General features: G+C 46.8%; 1 protein-coding gene across 2 annotated transcripts in view; it reads left to right on the forward strand.

Annotated features, from left to right (window-relative positions):
* CMIP (c-Maf inducing protein) overlaps positions 1–18,980 on the forward strand; it is a 252,705-nt gene that overhangs the window by 185,120 nt on the left and 48,605 nt on the right. For both annotated transcript variants that reach the window (XM_004377716.2, XM_023732534.1), the window contains one exon: positions 11,510–11,671. In XM_004377716.2, coding sequence (XP_004377773.1) covers positions 11,510–11,671 — 162 coding nt within the window. The remainder of the gene's footprint in view (positions 1–11,509; positions 11,672–18,980) is intronic.

Consider the following 18,980-nt stretch of genomic DNA (forward strand, 5'->3'; position numbering starts at 1 on the left):
TTGTGTGACTTAGTCTCTCGTAGCTTCGGTTTCCTCATCTGCAAAATGGGGGTAATGACACCACTCACCTCATTGAATGTTTGTGAGGATTAAAAGTTTTTTTATATGAAGTGCTTAGCACAGGACCTGGTCTCTGGAGAGCCCTCCAGAAGTGACAACTATTATTCTCTTGTGTTACTTGTCACAACTCATTATGCAGTGTAATTGTTCCCGGAACCTAGTAAGTACTCGATAAGCAATAGCCATTATTACTGTAATTAGTAGCTTTATCAGAGTGATTTGTGCCTCCAGCTAGACTGGGAAGTTGGGAAGGGCTGGGGTGGGTCTCCCTCATTTTGTTGTGGGCCTCACTCATTTTGGTGTGGGCTCTTTCACTCCCTGCCCCATACAGAGGAGATGTCCCTAAACCGTCATGAAAAAAATGAGTCCTTGGAAGATAATCACTGATGAATTCATCCATCAATTTTTTGACCAGTAATAGAGTACTCAGTAATTATACTGGCTAAATTGAGTTCCTTTTGTTGTTGTAGGAGCCCTGGTGGTACAGTGGTTGAGAACTCGGCTGCTAACCAAAAGGCCAGCCGTTCGAATCCACCAGCCACTCCTTGGAAACCCTGTGATCCTATAGGGTCCATATGTGTCGGAATCAACTCAACAGCAATGGATTTGTTTTGTTTTGTTGTTGTTGTTAGTTGCCATTGAGTTGATTCCTACTCATGGCAACCCCATATGTTACAGAGTAGAACTGAGCTCCGTAGGGTTTTCTTGGCTGTAATCTTTACAGAAGCTGATCACCAGGTCTTTCTCCCACGGAGCCACTGGGTGGGGTTTGAACTGCCAGACTTTAGGTTAGCAGCTGATTGTAAACTGCTTGTGCCACCCAGGGTTCCTGAGGTCCCCTTGTTGTTGTTGTGTGCCGTCGAGTCTATTTTGACTTGTCAGGGCCCATTAAACCCTCTACTACCCTGTGGTGGAACTTACACTGGCCAGTTCAGTTGAGGGGCTGGGGCAGGGTGGTGGACAATAAGTTATTAGCAAAAAGCAAACACAACAACCAGAATGGAAATAATGAGAATGTTCACACATTATGAAGAATGTAACCAATGTTACTGAACAGTTTGTGTAGAAATTGTTGAATGAGAACCTAAACTGATGTGTAAACCTTCATAGAAGACACAATGAAGTATTATTATTTAAAAAAAAAAAAAAAAAAAAAAGACCACAGTGTCAGCGATTACTGAGTCTTCTAAATAAAGTGTTTTCCCAATGAAGTCCTTTGGACAAATTTGACAAAAAAGCGATGACAAATGTTCATAGCAGCACTATTCACAGTAATTGAAAGGTGAAACAACCCAAATTCCATCACCCAATGAGTGAATAAACAACGTGTGGTCCATCCATACAATGGGGTATTATCTTGCCATAAAATGAATGAAGTACTGATTCATGCAACAACACAGGTGAGCCTGGAACGCGTTATCCTGCGTGAGGGAAGCCAGACACAAAGGACCACATGTATGATTTCATTAATAGGAAGTGTCCAGAATAAGCAAATCCATAGAGACAGAAAGTAGATTGGTGGTTGCCAGGGGCTGAGGCGAGAGGGAATGGGCAGTGGCTGCTAATGGGTACAAGGTTTCTTTTTTGAGGTAATGAAAATATCTTGGAACTAGATAGAGGTGGTAGGTGTACTATATTGTCAATGTATTAAATGCCACAGAATTGTTCGTTTTAAAATGGTTAAAATGGCTAATTTTATACGGATTTTACCTCAATAAAATATTTAAAAAAAAAAAAGCAATGACAACCACCTGATCCCTTCCAGGCCTTGGTTCTCAGGCCCAGAGCCCTGCACAGGCCAGCATTTTGGGCTCTTGTGGGTGAAGCCCCCATGATTCCTAAAGACATTCAGGGCTCCCCTACCCACCTGGGGCATAGGAAGACTCTCAGTTGGAGAGGAAGTTGCTGGCCTCAAAGGCCTGATCTATAACAAAAAAACTGGAATATGATTTATAAATTTCTTTAAAAATCATCTTTTTGGGCATCAACTTCAAATTAAATATATTCTATATATTTTAACGCCCAATTTTATTTAGATTAATGAACGCCATCCAGTTATCCTAGCGCGAAGGACTTGCGTGCTTCACTGGAAGTATGCAGGTTGTTGGGGTGATCTTGTCTTCTCTGGTAAATTGTGGCCAAAGCCCAGGGGTTGATTTAGTGACATGAATGGCGTGGAATAGTTGGCATGAAGAATAAGACTCGGGCTGTGTTTGACCCTTGGGGTCACTGTGCGGAGTCCATGATGGGGGCTGAGAGATTATGAACTGGTCTTAGGTCAGTGCTCAAGTCCTGGGGCCACATGGATAGTTCAAGGGTGATACACATGGGCCACTCACAAGGCCCAGATGGATCTGAAGGCAAAATGATGGTCTTTTGGGGCCACAAGGATTCAAGAAAAGCCATTCTGGCGGATTGTGTAAAGAGAAGATTGGAAGTGCCCCGCCTAGTGTCCAGGGCCCCCAGAACCACACTGGCTTGGCAGAGACAGCAAATTACATGGTGCACGTTAACACCCATAGCCACAGTGAGTCTTGAAGGAATCTAGGTGGTCCGAGGGCTGCTGTCTTGCATTCAGGGAAGCCAGAGAAAAACAACTGGTCAGTCTTCCTGGGTGTGCCAGGTATGTGCGGGGAGACTGTGCTGTAGACCTAAGAGGAAAAGTCTGGGGGCTTAGGCATGGAGAAGGGACTCCTGCAGGAGGGTCAGCCTTGTTGGGCAGGGGCCACCTCCTTGTGCCAAATACAATGCTACAGACATGCTGGCTCTCAGCACAGAAGTATGGACTGAGGGACAGGGAGAGACAGATGAGCATGCTTCAGTCCTCTGGGAGCATGTGTCAGAGGGACCCCAAGACTTTAGGATAGCACTGCCCACTGAAACTTTTTGCAATGATGGTGTCAAATCAAAACCAAGTCTGGACAAGAGAGAGAGAGGTGTATTCAGAAAGAAAGACTATCGGGAGGGGAAAGCAACTATTCCAATAGGGGGAAGGATCTATTGTAGTGGGATAAACTCTCTGACCATGGATAAGCAAACGTTTCAAGAGTTAGGCAAGAAGGGCTTTTCTTTTATAAAGACCAGTAAACAAGGCTAGAAAGAACCAGGTGTGGAGAAGTGGGGTGAAAGGGTGACATAATCCCATAGTAAATCAGAGAAGGTTTTACACTGACCCCAACCTATTCTCAGGAGGGCCCTTAAGTAGGGGCAGTGTGCTGGCTCAGGCTAGCTCAGAGTTCAGGGGGAAAAAGAGAAGCTTAACCAAAGCTTAACCAAAGTCCCCCCATTGATCAGTGGGGACAAGCAGTTCAGCTAATAATTTATGAAGCAAAGAATGGAGGGTCTGTGTCTGGCTTTGTCATAGGTAACCAAGAGGCAGCCCTGAGTCTTATCTAAGTGACACGGAGAAGGGTGGTTCTTTGCAATAAGCAGTTTTCCAGAACACAAAAGGGTGGGGGAATTCCTAACTTCATTCCTAATTTCCTGGATCACAGGGTCCAGGTGAAATGCAACATTGTCAAAGGAAATGTTCTCTATCTGTGCTGTCTAATGTGGTGGCCATTAGCCACATGTCACTCTGCAGCCTTGAACTGTGGCTAGTGTGACTGAGGCACTGAGTTTTTAGTTGTACTTAATTTTAGTGAAGTTAAGTGTAAATAGTCACATGTGGCTGGTGGCTTCCGTACCGGGCAGCACAGCTTTAGGACCTCACTGGCAAAGATGGGAAAAACTAGCCCAGTCTCCCCGCCTCCTTTGTCACTGCGGGTCTTCCGGCACTCTGCTCCACGCCTCCCGCCTGCTGAGCAGCCTTTGCTTGGATGACAAGTCATGGGGAGCATGCGTGCTTGAGTGAGTGTGTGAGCCTCAGAGGCTGCGGCAAGCATCGTCGGGAGGCGTCTTTTCAGCACATTCTGAGTCACGCCTCCCCTGGTAAGGGGCACACACTAGGTGACAGCTTGTCTCCCGTGGAGGAGCAGAGCGGCTCTGCTTTCCCAGGCCTGAGAACCCAGCATCTGTGGCTGCTTCTGCTAAGGGAGCAGTTACCAGAGTGATGGCGGGTGTTGCCCAGGTAACACTCCTTTCCTGACACGCAGAGAGGGCAAGGATTGCAGTGGAGTGACTGGCTCTTCCACACGGGCAGCAGGCGTCTGTGGCTCTGTGCTTTGGCAGCTGGTGGGGTTTAGTCACAGGTGGTGGGAGCCCTCCAAAATCCTGCCCGCTCTGGACCACTCGCCCCCAGGATTTGGTAGGTGATAATATTTAGAGCTGCTGTTTAGCCAGGAACGGGGCTAAATGTATGTATGATCTCATGGAATAGTCACAGCAAGCCTTGGATGGTAGTTATTCTTATCCCACTTCACAGATGAGAAAACTAAGGCACAAGGAATAGCCTGTGAGCTCCGTGAGCTCCATATGCTAGGGGCTCTCTCTGTTTGCTCTCCATTTAGTATTTAACACAATGCCTGGCACATGATAGTAGATGGTTCTCAATAATCTTTGTTGGGTGGGTGGGTGGGTGGACAGACAGACAGATGGATAGATGGGTAGGCAGATGGATAGACAAATGGATGAGGGTTGGATGGATGAATAGAGAGATGGATAGACCACTGGACTGATGAATTAGAGCTTGGATTTGAATGGAAGTCTGCTGATTGCAAAACTTGTACTCTTAGCCACTTAAGCCTTTGATGGCGTCCTCTGCCTCCCAGATTGGGATTTTTTTAAAAAACAACTTAATTGAGGTATAATTTACATGCCATAAAAGTCACCCATTGTAAGTGTACAGTAGTTACTTAAATAAATTTGTTGAGTTGTGCAGCCGTCACCACAGTCTGGTTTTAGAACAGTTCCATCACCCCAAGAGGTCCTCTTGTGCCTGTTTGCAGTTAATCCCTCTTTCCTCCCCCTGGTCCCAGGCAATGACTGTTCCACTTTTTGTCTCTATCAATTTGTCTTTTCTAGATATTTTGTATAAAACGAATCATATAACATATAACATACATCCATATTGTAGCACATGTGAGTAGTCTTTCCTTTTTATTGCTGAATACGCTTCCATTGTATGGATATACCACTTTTTTTTTTTAATCCATTCATCAGTTGGTGGACATTTGGATTATTTCCAGTTTGGGGCTATTAGGAGTAATGTGGCTGTGGACATTCACGTATATGTCTTTGTATGTGTTCATTTCTCTTGTGTTGATTCCTAGGAGCAGAAATTTATGTTTAACTTTTTAAGAAACTGCTGAACTGTTTTCCAAATTGGCTGTACCATTTTACATTCCCATCTGCATTGCACAAGGGTCCCTCGCCTTGATATTGTCTTTGTGATTGTAGCTATCCTAGTGGGTGTGAAGTGGTATCTCATTGTGATTTTGATTGGTATTTCGCTGGTGGCTAATGATGTTGAGCATCTGTTAGTGTGCTTACTCCTAGGCTGGGATTTGACCTTTTAAACCCGGGATCAGGTTGGCACACTTTTCCTGGAAAGGGCCAGATAGCAAATATTTTGGGTTTTACGGGACACATTCCGTTTCTGTCGCATATTCTTCTCTGTTTGTTACCACAGCCCTTTAAAAAATGGAAAACCATTCTTGGCTGCATCATACAAAAATAGTCTTGGGCAGATTTTGGCCCACATGCTGTAGTTTGCTGAACGACCCCTATTTTAAGCTAGAACCTTTCTCCGAAACACCCAGGTCATACTTGCCAACCCACGAGGCCTCTGTCTACCCCCTGCCTCAAGGAATCCAGTGGCCTGAGGGGTCCCTGCTGGACAGCCCACAAGCCATCAACTCCCCTTGGTGGGATGGGATTAACTGGAAGACCCTTTTTTAAAGCTGAGAGCCAGGTTCCTGGGAGCTTGGGAGTCGGGATTCCAGAGGTGCCCTTGTCCCTGTCCCACCATGATTCATCGCCTGATGAGCTCATGGGAGTTCCTGGGATGAAACACACTGATTTGTCATGAGGAGGAATGACTAGGCCCCTGTTGGTACTAGACGTGCTTTCCTTTCCCCTGTGCTGTCTTATTCCCGGGCTCAGCGCCTCCTTTGGGAGCCAGGGGGGTGCCCACCCCCTGTCACCGAAACGTGACAGCGCCAGTCTCACCTGCTGCTCCACCCACCAACCCTCTCTCAGGCTCACTGGTCCTCCCCATGGCCCTCCGCCTTCTCATGACCTGGCCTCTGGATCTCAGAGCCTCACCCTATACCACCAAGCCCTTCTTGACTTCTTCTTCACAGTATGGCTTGGAGTACCCCCCTTCTTTCCATCCCCACCTCTGCACCCACTCCACTGGCCCTGACTGGTGTGATACGGTGAGAGCTTTGGAAGTCAACCAGAGCCAGTTTTGAATCCTGAATTGTCCCTTTCTGGCTGCCTGACTTTGGGCAAGTCATCTACCCTCTCCAAGCCTTGATGGTCTTGTGTGTGAACAGAAGATACCAACAGACCTATGGCAGAAGCTGCAGGGGATCACTTCTACACCTGGAGGTTGCTCACTGTCAGCACCTGTGGCTTTGCTCGAGGGCATGTTCCTTCTGGCACTGGGATCACTTTGCCCTGGGTACAGGGCAGGCCAGAATTACTGGAGGGTTAATGCCCTAGAGATAGTCCTCCACCAATGACAGACAGGCAGTTGGTGGATAAATACCCCAGCTCCCTCACCCTTGAGTGTGAGGTCTACAGTGTCTCCTGGAGTTCCCCAGACGGACTGAATTGCCCACAGTGGCTAGCATTGCTATTGCCCTCATCGTATTGGTTGATGATGCTGCATTTACTGACTGCCTTCTCTTCCCTGGCATACTTCCGTCTACTGTTTCCTACCATCACCTCTCAAATAAAACCGTTTGCACTTGGTTCCTTGTCTTTGGGTCTGCTTCTGGGCAGACCATAACCTGTAACAAGTCCCCAGCTCAGAGTTATTGTGAGGATTACATGCTTATCGGGTGCTTAGCATAGTGCCTAGCAGGTAGTACGTGCTCATTAAATGTTCACCCTTGTTATAACCACTGGGGCTCTCTTGTTTTGAATGTAGCCTCTGTAAACAGTCTCCCATGGATGCCTCTTAAGGAAGGACTTGGGTGCTCACAGAAGAGCCATTTCCTGCCTCGCTCTAATGAGGCATCTGTATTGGTGAGTGCTGAGGCTGGTTCCCTGATGAAGGGGGCTTGTCTTTGAGGCCGCGTGACAGTGCTTAGCTGAGCCTCATTTTGCCTCTGCGTTTCGAGTGATGTGTTCATGTGGAGAGCAGGAGACCATGTACTTACCACTGACCACCCCAACGCATTGGTCATATTTTTAAAGTTTAAATGAGGGTTGACTGGAATGATGTTTTCCAGATATGTGCACTGGTTATTTCTGGGTTGTGGGATTCTCGAGGCCTTTTTTTCATTTATGCCCTTCTTTGTGCTCTTCAGTATGGCTTAAATTTTTTATAATGAGCATGCATCAGTCTCACAAAAATAATGAAGTCATTATTTTTTCAAAAGTAAATAGCTTGCAGCTGATCAGAAGAGAGGGCACTTAGAGCTCAGAACAGACTCAAATCTAGAATCTACTGTGGGAATACATAGGTATGGATCTCTGTGGTTCTCTTGGGGGCTTAATATATGGTGGATTTTTGTGACCATTTCATGCTCATTTAAAAATCAAGTAATTCTCTGCTGGGCAGACGGCTGTGGGGACCATGGTCTCAGGGAACATCTAGCTCAATTGGCATAACACAGTTTTTAAAGACAATGTTCTATGTTCTACCTTGGTGAGGAGCATCTGGGGCCTTAAAAGCCTGTGAGCAGCCACCTAAGATACTCCACTGGTCTCACCCCTTCGGGAGCAAGGGAGACTGAAGAGAACAAGATACAAGGAAAAGATTTGTCCAAAAGACTAATGGACCACAGCTACCACGGCCTCCACCAGACTGAGTTCAGTACAGCTAGATGGTGCCTGGCTGCCACCACTGACTGCTCTGACCGGGATCACAATAGAGGGTCCTGGGCAGAGCTGGAAAAGGATGTAGAACAAAATTCTAACACACAAAAAAAGACCAGATTTACTGGCCTGAGAGACTGGAGAAACCCTGAGAGTATGGCCCCCGGACACCTTTTTAGCTCAGTGGTGAAGTCACTACTGGAGTTCACCATTCAGCCAGGGATTGGACAGCCTCACAAAACAAAACAGGGCTAATGAGGCACAGCAGTCCACGGACAAGGACTAGAAGGCAAGAGGGGACAAGAAAGCTGGTGATAGGGAACCCAAGGTTGAGAACGGACAGTGTTAACATGTCATGGGTTTGTTAACCATTGTCATAGGGCAATATGTGTACTAACTGTTTAATGAGAAACTATTTGTTCTGCAAACTTTCATCTAAAGTACAAAAAGAAAAAAAGAATTATCTATGTGAGATCAAATTGACAACAGCATCTCAAAAGGTTTGATGGGAAGCCTAGGGGGCAGTGAGTTGAAGATAATGGTAATGGAATAATTTGGAAAAGGACAGTGAGAATAGCAGCACAACTTGAAGAATATAATCAATGTCACTAAATTGTACATGTAGAAACTTTTGAAATGGTGTGAATTTGGCTATGTATATTTTCACCAAAAAGAAAGTCCTCCAAGGTTGAGAAGGGAGAGTGTTGACATGTCGTGGGGTTGTTAACCAATGTCATAAAACGATATGTGTACTGACAAAAAAAAAAAAAAAATTAAAGCATTTCTCTGGGTATGGACTAAAACCACAGTCTTGAAGAATCAAAGAAGCAATTCATCTTCTGGGAGGGGCTGGCTTCACTGCTGGACGTTTTGTGTTGTTCACAGATGTGGTTGTTCGGCTAAGACAGTGTCTCTGGCTCACGGCATCCGGCAGGGAGGCTTCAGCTGATGGTTACTAGGAGGAAGGCTGGTTATGCTTCCCAAGGAGCCTCAGCGGACTGAGTGCATTGTGTCATTAAAGTCACAGAGTTCAGCAAGTGCCCATTATCACTATCATCGCCACCAACAGTAGATTTACCTTTCACTGAACATCCACCCTGCATGCAGCTTGCCATGCATTTCTTCCAGTCCTATAGGATTGAAAATGATTCACAAGTATATGTTTCTCGTCTTTTTCCCTTCCCGTAGCTCGTGAAAAGTATGATATCTTTGCTTAAACAGCTTGTTTACAGCCTGTTTCCTTTGTCCTACTGGTCCCCTGAAAAGTTTGTCTCATTCTTGATTTGGAATTGGTGAATGGGCAGAGAGCAGTAAGACCAGGGAGATGAAGTGAGGAGAGAAAGACCTTCTTAAGTAGGTAGGTGGGTGGGTGAAAGAGAGAGAGAGAGAAAGAGACAGAGAAAGAAAAAGAAGAAGGAGGAGGAAGAGGAAGGAGAAAAGGAAGAGGAAAAGAGAAGCTTGTACATTGATTTACATAAGAAAAATTTAGGATGATGAGGGGAAATTTTTAAAAGCCCTTTTGTGTGTGTTAACTGTGTGTGATGATGGTGGTGATGGGGATGATCCATGACTAAAAGGCTCCAAAATAGTTCGGGGTGTGGAAAAAAATGGAGAGGAAAGAAATGGGATACCACTTTTATTGCTGTGGGTTGTAAATCTGATCTCCTTTATAGTTTTTCAAAAAGAGACAAGTTTAGGATCAGAGTTTCTCTTTTGTTGGATTTGGCTATTTGGACTGTGTTTTTCAGTTTAACTCCATACATAGTGGATCACATGGGTCCCAGATTTATGAGTTACACACTGAAATAAGCTACAAGGTATTTTTGCGCACAGATTTATAGAAGAGGAAACTAAGGCTCATTAGGTGAAGGACTTAGGAAGAACTAGGTCTGTCTGACTCCATATCCTACTTTCCATTCCACCACACTGCTTCACTCAGCCCAGTTAACTATTCAGTTCAATATGGTCTTGTTATTGTTGTTAGTTGCCTTTGAATTGGCTCCAACTCATGGCTACCTTGTGTATAACAGAACAAAGTGTTCCCTGGTCCTGTACCATCTTCACGATTACTGGTACGCTCGAGTCCGTTGTTGGGTGCCTTCCAACCTAGGGGGCTCATCTTCCAGCACTGTATCAGACAATATTCTGTTGTGATTCATAGGGTTTTCATTGGGTAATTTTCAGAAGTAGATCACCAGTCTGTTCCTCCTAGTCTGTCTTAGTCTGGAAGCTCTGCTGAAACATGTCCACCCCGGGTGACACTACTTGTATTTGAAATACCAGTGGCATAGCTTCCAGGATCATAGCATTGATATGAACTACTTTCTCCAAATACTTCTTTTTAGGCATTGGGTCCAAAGACCACTTCATAACTCTTAACTCAGAAACTAAGTGGTCATGGAGACCCACGTATCCTGTGAGCTTGTATTTGAGCCTTGGGGGCCAGTGAGGGATCCTCAACCCCCCTTCCTCCTTCCCTCATTCAGACTTCGGCTCACAGATTGTGACATGTCACCCCAGCTAGCTGCTCGTGCAGTGACACTAAAATTAGGCTTTCCCCAAGGAGCGGAGTACTTAATGAAGACGTGCATCCAGTTAGAAGGAGAGGCTCCCAGGCAGGCGGGGGCAGCGCCAGGCGGGAGGAAGCATTTGGCTGGGACCTCCGCCTTCTGGCCTTCTGAGGGCTTCTGTTTCCATGATGTCAGAGAGGCGGAACTAACTCTGCCCCACATCCAGGCAGCACCCCTGCCCCAACCTCTCTCTAGATTTGGAAGCGCGGGGCACAAGAGCAGAGGTGAGAATGCTCCCCCTTCTTTGCAGGTGAATTCAGAGGGCTGCGCTGCATTTCCTGGGGGCCCTTCTGGGTTTAATTGCCACCCAGCCATGTTCTGTTATGTGTCTTAGCAGAACCTCGCTGTCTGGGGTGACCTCTTAGGAGCAGGATTAGCGGAAAAAGAGTCTTCAACTAAAAGAAAGTCCCTTTGTGGACCCATGAATGTTTGCACTCTTTGAATACTTGGAGAATAAAAGTTTGGCAGAAGATGTGATCTGAAAGAGAAATCTCTCAATTCCTTTTTTAAGTCATTGGAAACAGTGTGGAAAAGTACTCCTCTCGGGAGTGGTTGTGCTCGGGAAGCCCAGCTGCTGCAAACACACCGCATGGCTCTGGGCAAGTCTTCCTTCCTGCCGGTGCCCGTTTGCTGGTGGGGAGAGAGTGGGCTGAGGAGGGACAGATTACACAATAAGTAAGGTACACAGGTGTCACTTGTACTTACTAATCTGTAATACACAATTTCACAGGTGAAATTGTGCACTACACATTAGTAAATAAACACAATTAAGCCGTTTTTACCTTGCTTACTGAAAGCCGGTGTGCACTGATTTCTGATTAATTCGCCCCGGGGCCAAGTTTCGATTTTCCAGGGCTTTCCCCCCAGCGTCTCTGATTCTTTAATCATCTTGTGTCATCCACCCTTGCATTTCAGTAACATGTTCATGTCTCCTTGTCTCTCCTGACCAGAAAAAGATTTACAAATACAAGAAAGTCTTGAGCAACCCGAGCCGTTGGGAAGTCGTCTTGAAAGAGATCCGCACTCTGGTGGACATGGCGCTGACATCCCCTCTGCAGGATGACTCCATCAACCAGGCCCCACTGGAAATAGTCTCCAAACTGCTCTCAGAGGTAACACACACCCCCCACCCTTTTAAGCTGTTCTCCTTTACTGCCTCTGAGCAGTAGCCCTGTACCAAGCCACATACACAAGCAGAATTCGATTCAAGTTTGTGTTGTCTCCAAGTTCCCCAAGGAGGTGACTGGTCTCCCTCCCAGCCACCCAGGGTGTAAAAATGGCTTGGGGGAGGTGTCTAACCTCCTCCCACCCCACAAGGGGGAAGGAGAACCAAGATCACCAGCCCAAGGCTGATTCCTGTGAGGCAGAGGTCAGACACACCTCCTCTCTTGGCCATCTCTGCTAGTCCTGACACCAACCGTCCCTCCCACAGCACTCTGTACTGGGTTCGATAATTCATTCAATGGCCACACAGAACTCACAGACCATACTCACAATTATGGGGTTTTATAGGGAAGTAACAGTTACAGTTAAGGCTCAAGAACACTCAGGATACAGTTCTTGCATCACGACAGTCTCTTCCCAACTGTGCTCACAGGCGCGCCTCTCCCTGGCCCTCAGTCTTTGCCCAAAGACACTCACCTTCCTCTTTGCATGGGCCAGGAAGCCCACCTTGCCATTTCCTGCTGTCGAGTCTCTCCTTCCTTGATGGTGGTGGGCTGTTTCTTCCCTTTGCTCTGGAATTGGCTGTCTTTTAAGGCAAAACTGACCAGTCCCCTTGGTAAGCCACAATTACCCTGTCACACAGTCACCTGGGTGGAAGTTACAAGATCATGGCTAGAAAGGCCACGCACAAGAGTAATTAATCCACTGCACAAGGAGTCTGAGAAGGAGACCGAGTAGTTGCCATCAAGTCACCTCTGACTCATGGCAACCTTGTATGTGTCAGAGTAGAACTGTGCTCCACAGGGTTTTCAATGGCTGATTTTTCAGAAGTAGGTCACCAGGCCTTTCTTCTGAGGCACCTCTGGGTGAATTCGAACATCCAACCTTACAGTTAGCAGCCGAGCTTGTTCACTGTTTGCACCACGCAGGGATGGCATATATATATATGTATACATAGAGAGAGAGAGGAGAGGGAGAATGGTGATGGGGGGAGAAGAGAGTGAGAGGGAGAGAGACTGATGTATTGGATTTTTAAAAACATTTTATTGTGGTAAAATATATATATATATGTGTGTATATATATATATATAACAAAAAGTTTGACAACCATTTTTAAGTGTACAATTCAGTTAACATTAATTACATTCACAATGTTGTGCAACCATCACCACTATCCATTGAGAGTGATTTATTTTTAGGAGTTGGCGTACGTGACAATGGGGCTGGCAAGTCTGAAATCCGTAGGCCCGGCAGGCAGACAGGAAACTTGGGCAGGAGTTGATGCGACAGTCTCCAGGAAGAATTTCTTCTTCTCCTGGAAACTTCCATTTTTGCTCTTAAGGCCTCAGCTGGTTGGATGAGGCCCACCCATATTACTGAGGGTGATTGCCTTTATCTAAAGTCAACTGACTAGATGTTAACCACATCTATAAAACACCTTCCCAGCAATACCGAGACGAGCGTTTGATTAAATAACTGAATGCTATAGCCAAGCCATGTTGACACGTAAGATTAACCATCAATCTAGTTCATTCCTAGGAGGGAACATGTTGGCGAAGCCCCGGGACTACCCTATCCTCTCTGTTCCCGTGGCGATTGGTTCCTGGGGGGCAGTCCAGACTTGTTGGGGCTCCCTCAACAATGGCCCCACATCTGCTCCTGGGCTCCAGCTAGGCATGGCTCTCTGCCCAGTTGCCCCACATCACCCACAGTCAGAAACCTGGCAGGAGAACGTGGCTGGCATGACATGACCACTGCTATGCTGGCTCTACTGCCTGGCTTGCCAGTTGCCCCCACTTTGAGTGAGTACTGTATGCCAGGCACCATCCTGGGCATTTGAACCAAACAAAACCCCGCCCTCATGGGCTTACATTCTAGCAAGGGAGACCAGTAGTAAACAAGGAGGCTTATCCCTCGAGTCAGCTAGTCAGTTACACTCTCCTTAGCAGGCGAGATGTGCTTTGGAAACACCTCTCCCTGCTTACTCTGTTCCTGGCACTATTCTCAGCGCTTTACAAATATTAATATTTAGCTCGTTTATTTGCCTGTCTGGTCCCCTGGGGGACACTGGAGGTGATGACTCCTGATATGAACTTTATCCACGGTCGCTGGAGTAATCGCTCTGCCCTCTTCCCTGAGACTTGCCCCATGTTCCTGGTACCCCTAGTGTCCTGTAGAGCTTCTACACTCCTGTCTGAGTCCCACTACACACTCCCTGCTACCTAAAACACTCTTCTCTCTCTGCAGGCCCAGGCTGGCTGCTGCCCACAGACCAGGGAAGTGGCCAGGCCTTCCAGGTCTGCTGAAGGGAAGGTCCCTTAGCCCTGGGAGGAGGTGGAGCAGTAGGTAGAAAGTGGGCCACAGGGATGGTCGTGGGCATTGGGGCAGAGGGTTGTGTACTTAGGTGAGAGGTCAGCCCATTCAACAGAAGAGTAAAAATTCAGGCATTGAAAGGAATCAAAGCTTGGAATTCTAAGGTCAATAGGGTCACATGCCCAGCCTCAAGTTCAGGCTTCCCACCCTGGGCAGGAGAAGGGGCAAGGTAGGTAGACCATGGGGCTTACTTCTCATCTGGACAAGGGGAGAGCAGCTCACCTTTTTAATAAGCACCTACTTGTGTCAAGCAGGTGCCAGGTACCACGCACACAGCATTTCACCTAATACTCATTCTCCCTGAGAGATGGGCCGTGCTGTGTCCATTTCACAGAGGAGAAAGGTGAGGCCCACAGACACCAAGTGACCTGCCCAACTCACATAGCATCTTCATTGCAACGCCACGTTGCCCATCCTGTCAGCTCCACCACCAGGCTCAGCCACTGTCACACCATTGCCAGATTAGGCACGTCGCCAGGACAGTGGTGAACAGGCAGACGGCACACTGTCACCAACCTGTGGCGGGATTCCTTCCCATATCAACTATGTCCCTTGTGACTACATGCCCATGGCCTTGGCCTCCAAGTCAGCTGACCCTCAAGCACTAGGGTGGAGGGAAAAAGGCATTTAAGGAAAAAAAGAAGCTTACATTTACTGTGCACCTAGTGTGTGACAGGCCAGGGGTCAATATCATTTGTCCTATTGCTCTGATGAGAGCTGACAGCTACTAAGGGACAGAGCTGGGCACAGCCCAGGCTGACTGACTCAGCATTCCCTTGGCTAAGGCTCAGTCCTTCTCTGAGTGACACTGACATTGTTTCAAGCACAATGTGACCATTACTTTGTCAGGCATTTGGAGAGACCTTCTAAATTTCCCCCAAGTATTAAAACCAGGACTTCGGTCTGGTTTGGAACAGTTCAGTAAGTGACGACGTAAATGAGGGCAGTGTACCCATTGCACAGCAACCAGATGTGTTGCCCATGGGATTTTGACCCGAGTAAGAAACAAACGGTGGTGGCCCACTCAAAGATGGTGGCCACCTGCGCCACTTTGAATATGTGTCGCTGTCCACAGTTCTGTCAATAATCCAGTCTCCTGCATGGAGCCTGATGCAGGAGACTGGATTATTGGCAGGACTGTGGAGAGTGACACATACTCAAAGCATCAGAGGTCAGCTGCCATCTTTAAACCGGGCACCACTGTTTGTTTCCTATTCTGGTCAAAATCCAGTGGACAGCAGGTTTGGTTGCTATGCAATAGGTATGCTGCCCTCATTTATATCAGCAAATACAGAACTGCTCTGAACCAGTTCAAAGCCCTGATTAAAACTTAGAGGATGGATAAACAAAATGTGGTGTATCATACAGCGGAATATTATTCAATCATAAAGAGAAGTTAAGTCCTGATACATGCTACAACCTGGATGAACCTTGAAAACATGCTGACTGAAATAAGTCAGTCACAAAAGGACAAATATTGTATGATCTCACTCACACTAAATAGCTAGGTTAGGCAAATAGATAGAGATAAAAAGTAGAGTAGTGGTTACTGGGGACGGGGGGTGGTTACAGAGCTATTACTTAATAGGTACAGGGTTTCTGTTCAGGGTGATGAGAAAGTTTTGGAAATAAATAGTGGTGATGGGTGCAAAACAAAAAAAATCACAGAGGAGTAAATTGAGGTCTGAGAGGTTAAGTCTCTTAGTCAAGGTCACTCAGACAAGTAGTGGGCCAGGACCCTCCCAGGTCTGTGCCATTGCTAAGCCCATGCTCATCAAGGTGACATCAGTTCGAGTTGGTAGAGACTGTTTAGCAACTGGGGAGACAAAACGACATCTGACAGTGGTTAAGAGTATGTATTGCGGTCCTGCCCTCAGTCACTAAGTGGCCTTGCACGAGTCACTAAATGGTCCCAGTTTTCCATCTGTAAATCAGGGTGAATAGTAGCACCCATTTCACAGGATTGAGGATTGGAGGATATTAATACATGTGAAATGCTTGGCACCCTGCCTGATGTACAGTGAACATTTCATCAGTGGTCAGAATGTTTCCTGCTATGGGAGATAGTTGTGACCTGGCCCCTTCAAAATCTTCGGCCACACATTTAGAAGGGAGGCTGTTAGAGGAAAAACAAACAAATCCTCCTACCTTCTTGCCCTTTTTTAGGTTTAGAGTATATGGCGCTAGATTCCTTCTCTGTTCTCTTTACTCAAATTGTTTCCAAGACTCCTCGGGAGAGGCGCCAGGCATCACCAAACCAGCCGGGGGTGGAAGATTCTGGAGGGAGGGAGCATCATGGAGGGGGCTGTCAAGGTGGCAAAACAGTTCTGAGAAGGAACTGTCCCTTCACAGGTGGAGCAGAGCCTGCATCCCCGGCCTCCGGGCCTTTGTTGAGCTGGGTGTGTAGAGTGGCCACTTAGCTTGGATTCAAGTGTTTCCTCTAAAGCACTGGCTGGTAGCGAGCACTCTCCACCCCAGGTTGAAAATGGCCTTGGTGGAGAGAGAGAAGGTTCCCTGCAGAACAACACGGGCTGCAGCAGGTAACCAGGACAAAGGAAATGACAAAGGAAATGGCGTCCATGGTCGCGAAAGGCTCTTCCTCAAAAGGCACAGGGGTGGGAGTGAGGGTTGGGCTTGTCCTCTTGGCATTGCCTGAAATATGGAGCTGCCCCTTGGATGGGCCAGGCGCTATGCTCAATGGTTAGAAATGTGGGCTTAGGAATCAAGATGAGTTGATGTCAAGTCAAGTCTCAACTCCTGGCGACCCCACATGTCAGAGTGGAACTGTGCTCCATAGGGTTTTCAATGGCTGATATTTTGGAAGTAGATCACCAGGCCTTTCTTCTGAGACTCCTCTGAGTGCACTCGAACCCCCCACCTTTCAGATAGCAGACAAGTGTGTTAATCCTTTATACCACTGAGGGACTCCAGGAATCGGGACAGGCGGGTTTGAGCCCTCACCTCACCACCTGTTAGCTGTGCTCCTGGACAAGTGACTGTACCTCTCTGAGTCTCAGGTAGCTTGTCAGTCAAGAGGGAGAGTGAGAGCACCTCTTGCAACAGAGGTAAACAGATGAGACGAGTACAGCGCAGCTTACACTGTGCTGAGGCGTGGTGCACTCCTGATCAGTCAAAGGACAGACCAAGCCCAGCTTCCATCTACCTGGGCTGAAAATGATGGATATTTAATAATATACCGTGAATAGGTAGCTCAGACTCCACTAACGTTCACCAAGGGGAAACGGTGGTAGAAGCCAAAAAACATCCTTCCCTGTGTTCTTGGAGCGCGTGCCTCAAGGGCATGTCTAAGCCAGTCAGGAGTCAGGGTACCTCCACGGGAACCTGTGGCCACAGGGTGCCCCTGACAGGACTTGTGAAGTTCAAACACTGATCTTGGTCAGCGGCCTCCATCCATCCTTCAGACTGCTTATTGGGCAAAAGCAAAATCTCGCTAACTCATCTGCCCCTTAGCTGGTGTAAACATGTTAGATGCTCCTACAGTCCTAAGCCTGTTTAGATGGTAGGAGCCGTGGGGTTCTTTCTGGAACACCAGGAACAATTCATGTTGCCAGCTCACTGTTCAAGTGAGGAGGCGCTTTAGGAGCTGCCAGTCTGGCTCTGCCGGGAAACAGGAACTTATACCCAGGAAAGCCCGTACCCACCCAAACACACAGACAAACAGCAACAGAACACATACCATGGAATATTATCCAGCCACAGAAAGGAGGGAAGCACTGATATGTGCTGTGACCTGGATGTACCTCCGAAACATGGTGCTAAGTGAGAGAAGTCCGACAAAAAAGGCCACATACGGTATGATTCCGTTTATATGACACTTCCAGAATAGGAAAATCCACAGAGACAGAAAGTAGACTGATGGTTGCCAGGGGCTGGGGGATGGAGAGTGGCCGCTCGTTGGGGGGTTTTACTTGGAGTGATGGAAATATTGTGGAACTAAATAGAGGTGGTGGTTGCACCATTACAAATGTACTAAATGCCACTGAGTTGTTCATTTTAAAATGGTTAATTTTATGTTATGTGAATTTCACCTCAGTAAATTATTTAAAAAAAAAAGAGAACAGAATACAACACTGAACTAGCAAAAAAAAAAAAAAATACTGGCTACTTTTTAGTTTTCCCATGATTCCTTGTTTATCACGTACTCCTTGTTCATATACTAACTAACAAGATGGTGGTAACAGGCACCAGATAGTTAAGAAAATTTCAGTGTCGGGGGAAGGGGGACGACTAAAAATTCAGCACGTTTAACCCAATTGCTAGAATTTGAATTTAGCCAAAAAATCTTGGGCCAATTCATGGAACGTCAGTGTTTCCTGGGAATCTCGTTTGAGAACCACTAAAATAACATATGTGCTGCCCCTAAAAGAGTGCATAGCACAGTTGAGACTCAGAAAAGGTCTGTTTCCTCACGTTTATTACGAACCTGCCTCCTTGTTTCCAGGCAGGATCACTATAACAAGGGCCAAGCATGGTTCCAGGTCCTGTCCATATACCTTTTCATAGCAGCCTGGAGAGGTGTAGCTATCATGATCACAATTTACAGAAGGAGAAACTGAATCTCCGAAGACAATAGATTTGCCCAAGAGAACATGACTAGGAAGCAGTGAAACAGGGACTCAGAACTACATTCTGCCTGTTTTGAAGCTGTACTCTTCCCCCTTACTAGCCCTGCCTTTGCAGGTGTTCGGATCAGTTTAATTAAGAAAAAGTGACAACTAGACTATCCGAGAGGCAGTGGTGGTTCAGTGTTAGCATTCTCACCTACCATGCAGGAGACCTGGGTTCAGTTTCCAACCAGTGTACCTCATGCCCAGCCACCACTGTCAGTGAAGGCTTGCATATTGCTATGGTGCTGAACAGGTT

The sequence above is a fragment of the Trichechus manatus genome, unplaced genomic scaffold (assembly GCF_000243295.1).
Source record: "Trichechus manatus latirostris isolate Lorelei unplaced genomic scaffold, TriManLat1.0 scaffold00053, whole genome shotgun sequence".
Taxonomy (NCBI): Eukaryota; Metazoa; Chordata; class Mammalia; order Sirenia; family Trichechidae; genus Trichechus; species Trichechus manatus.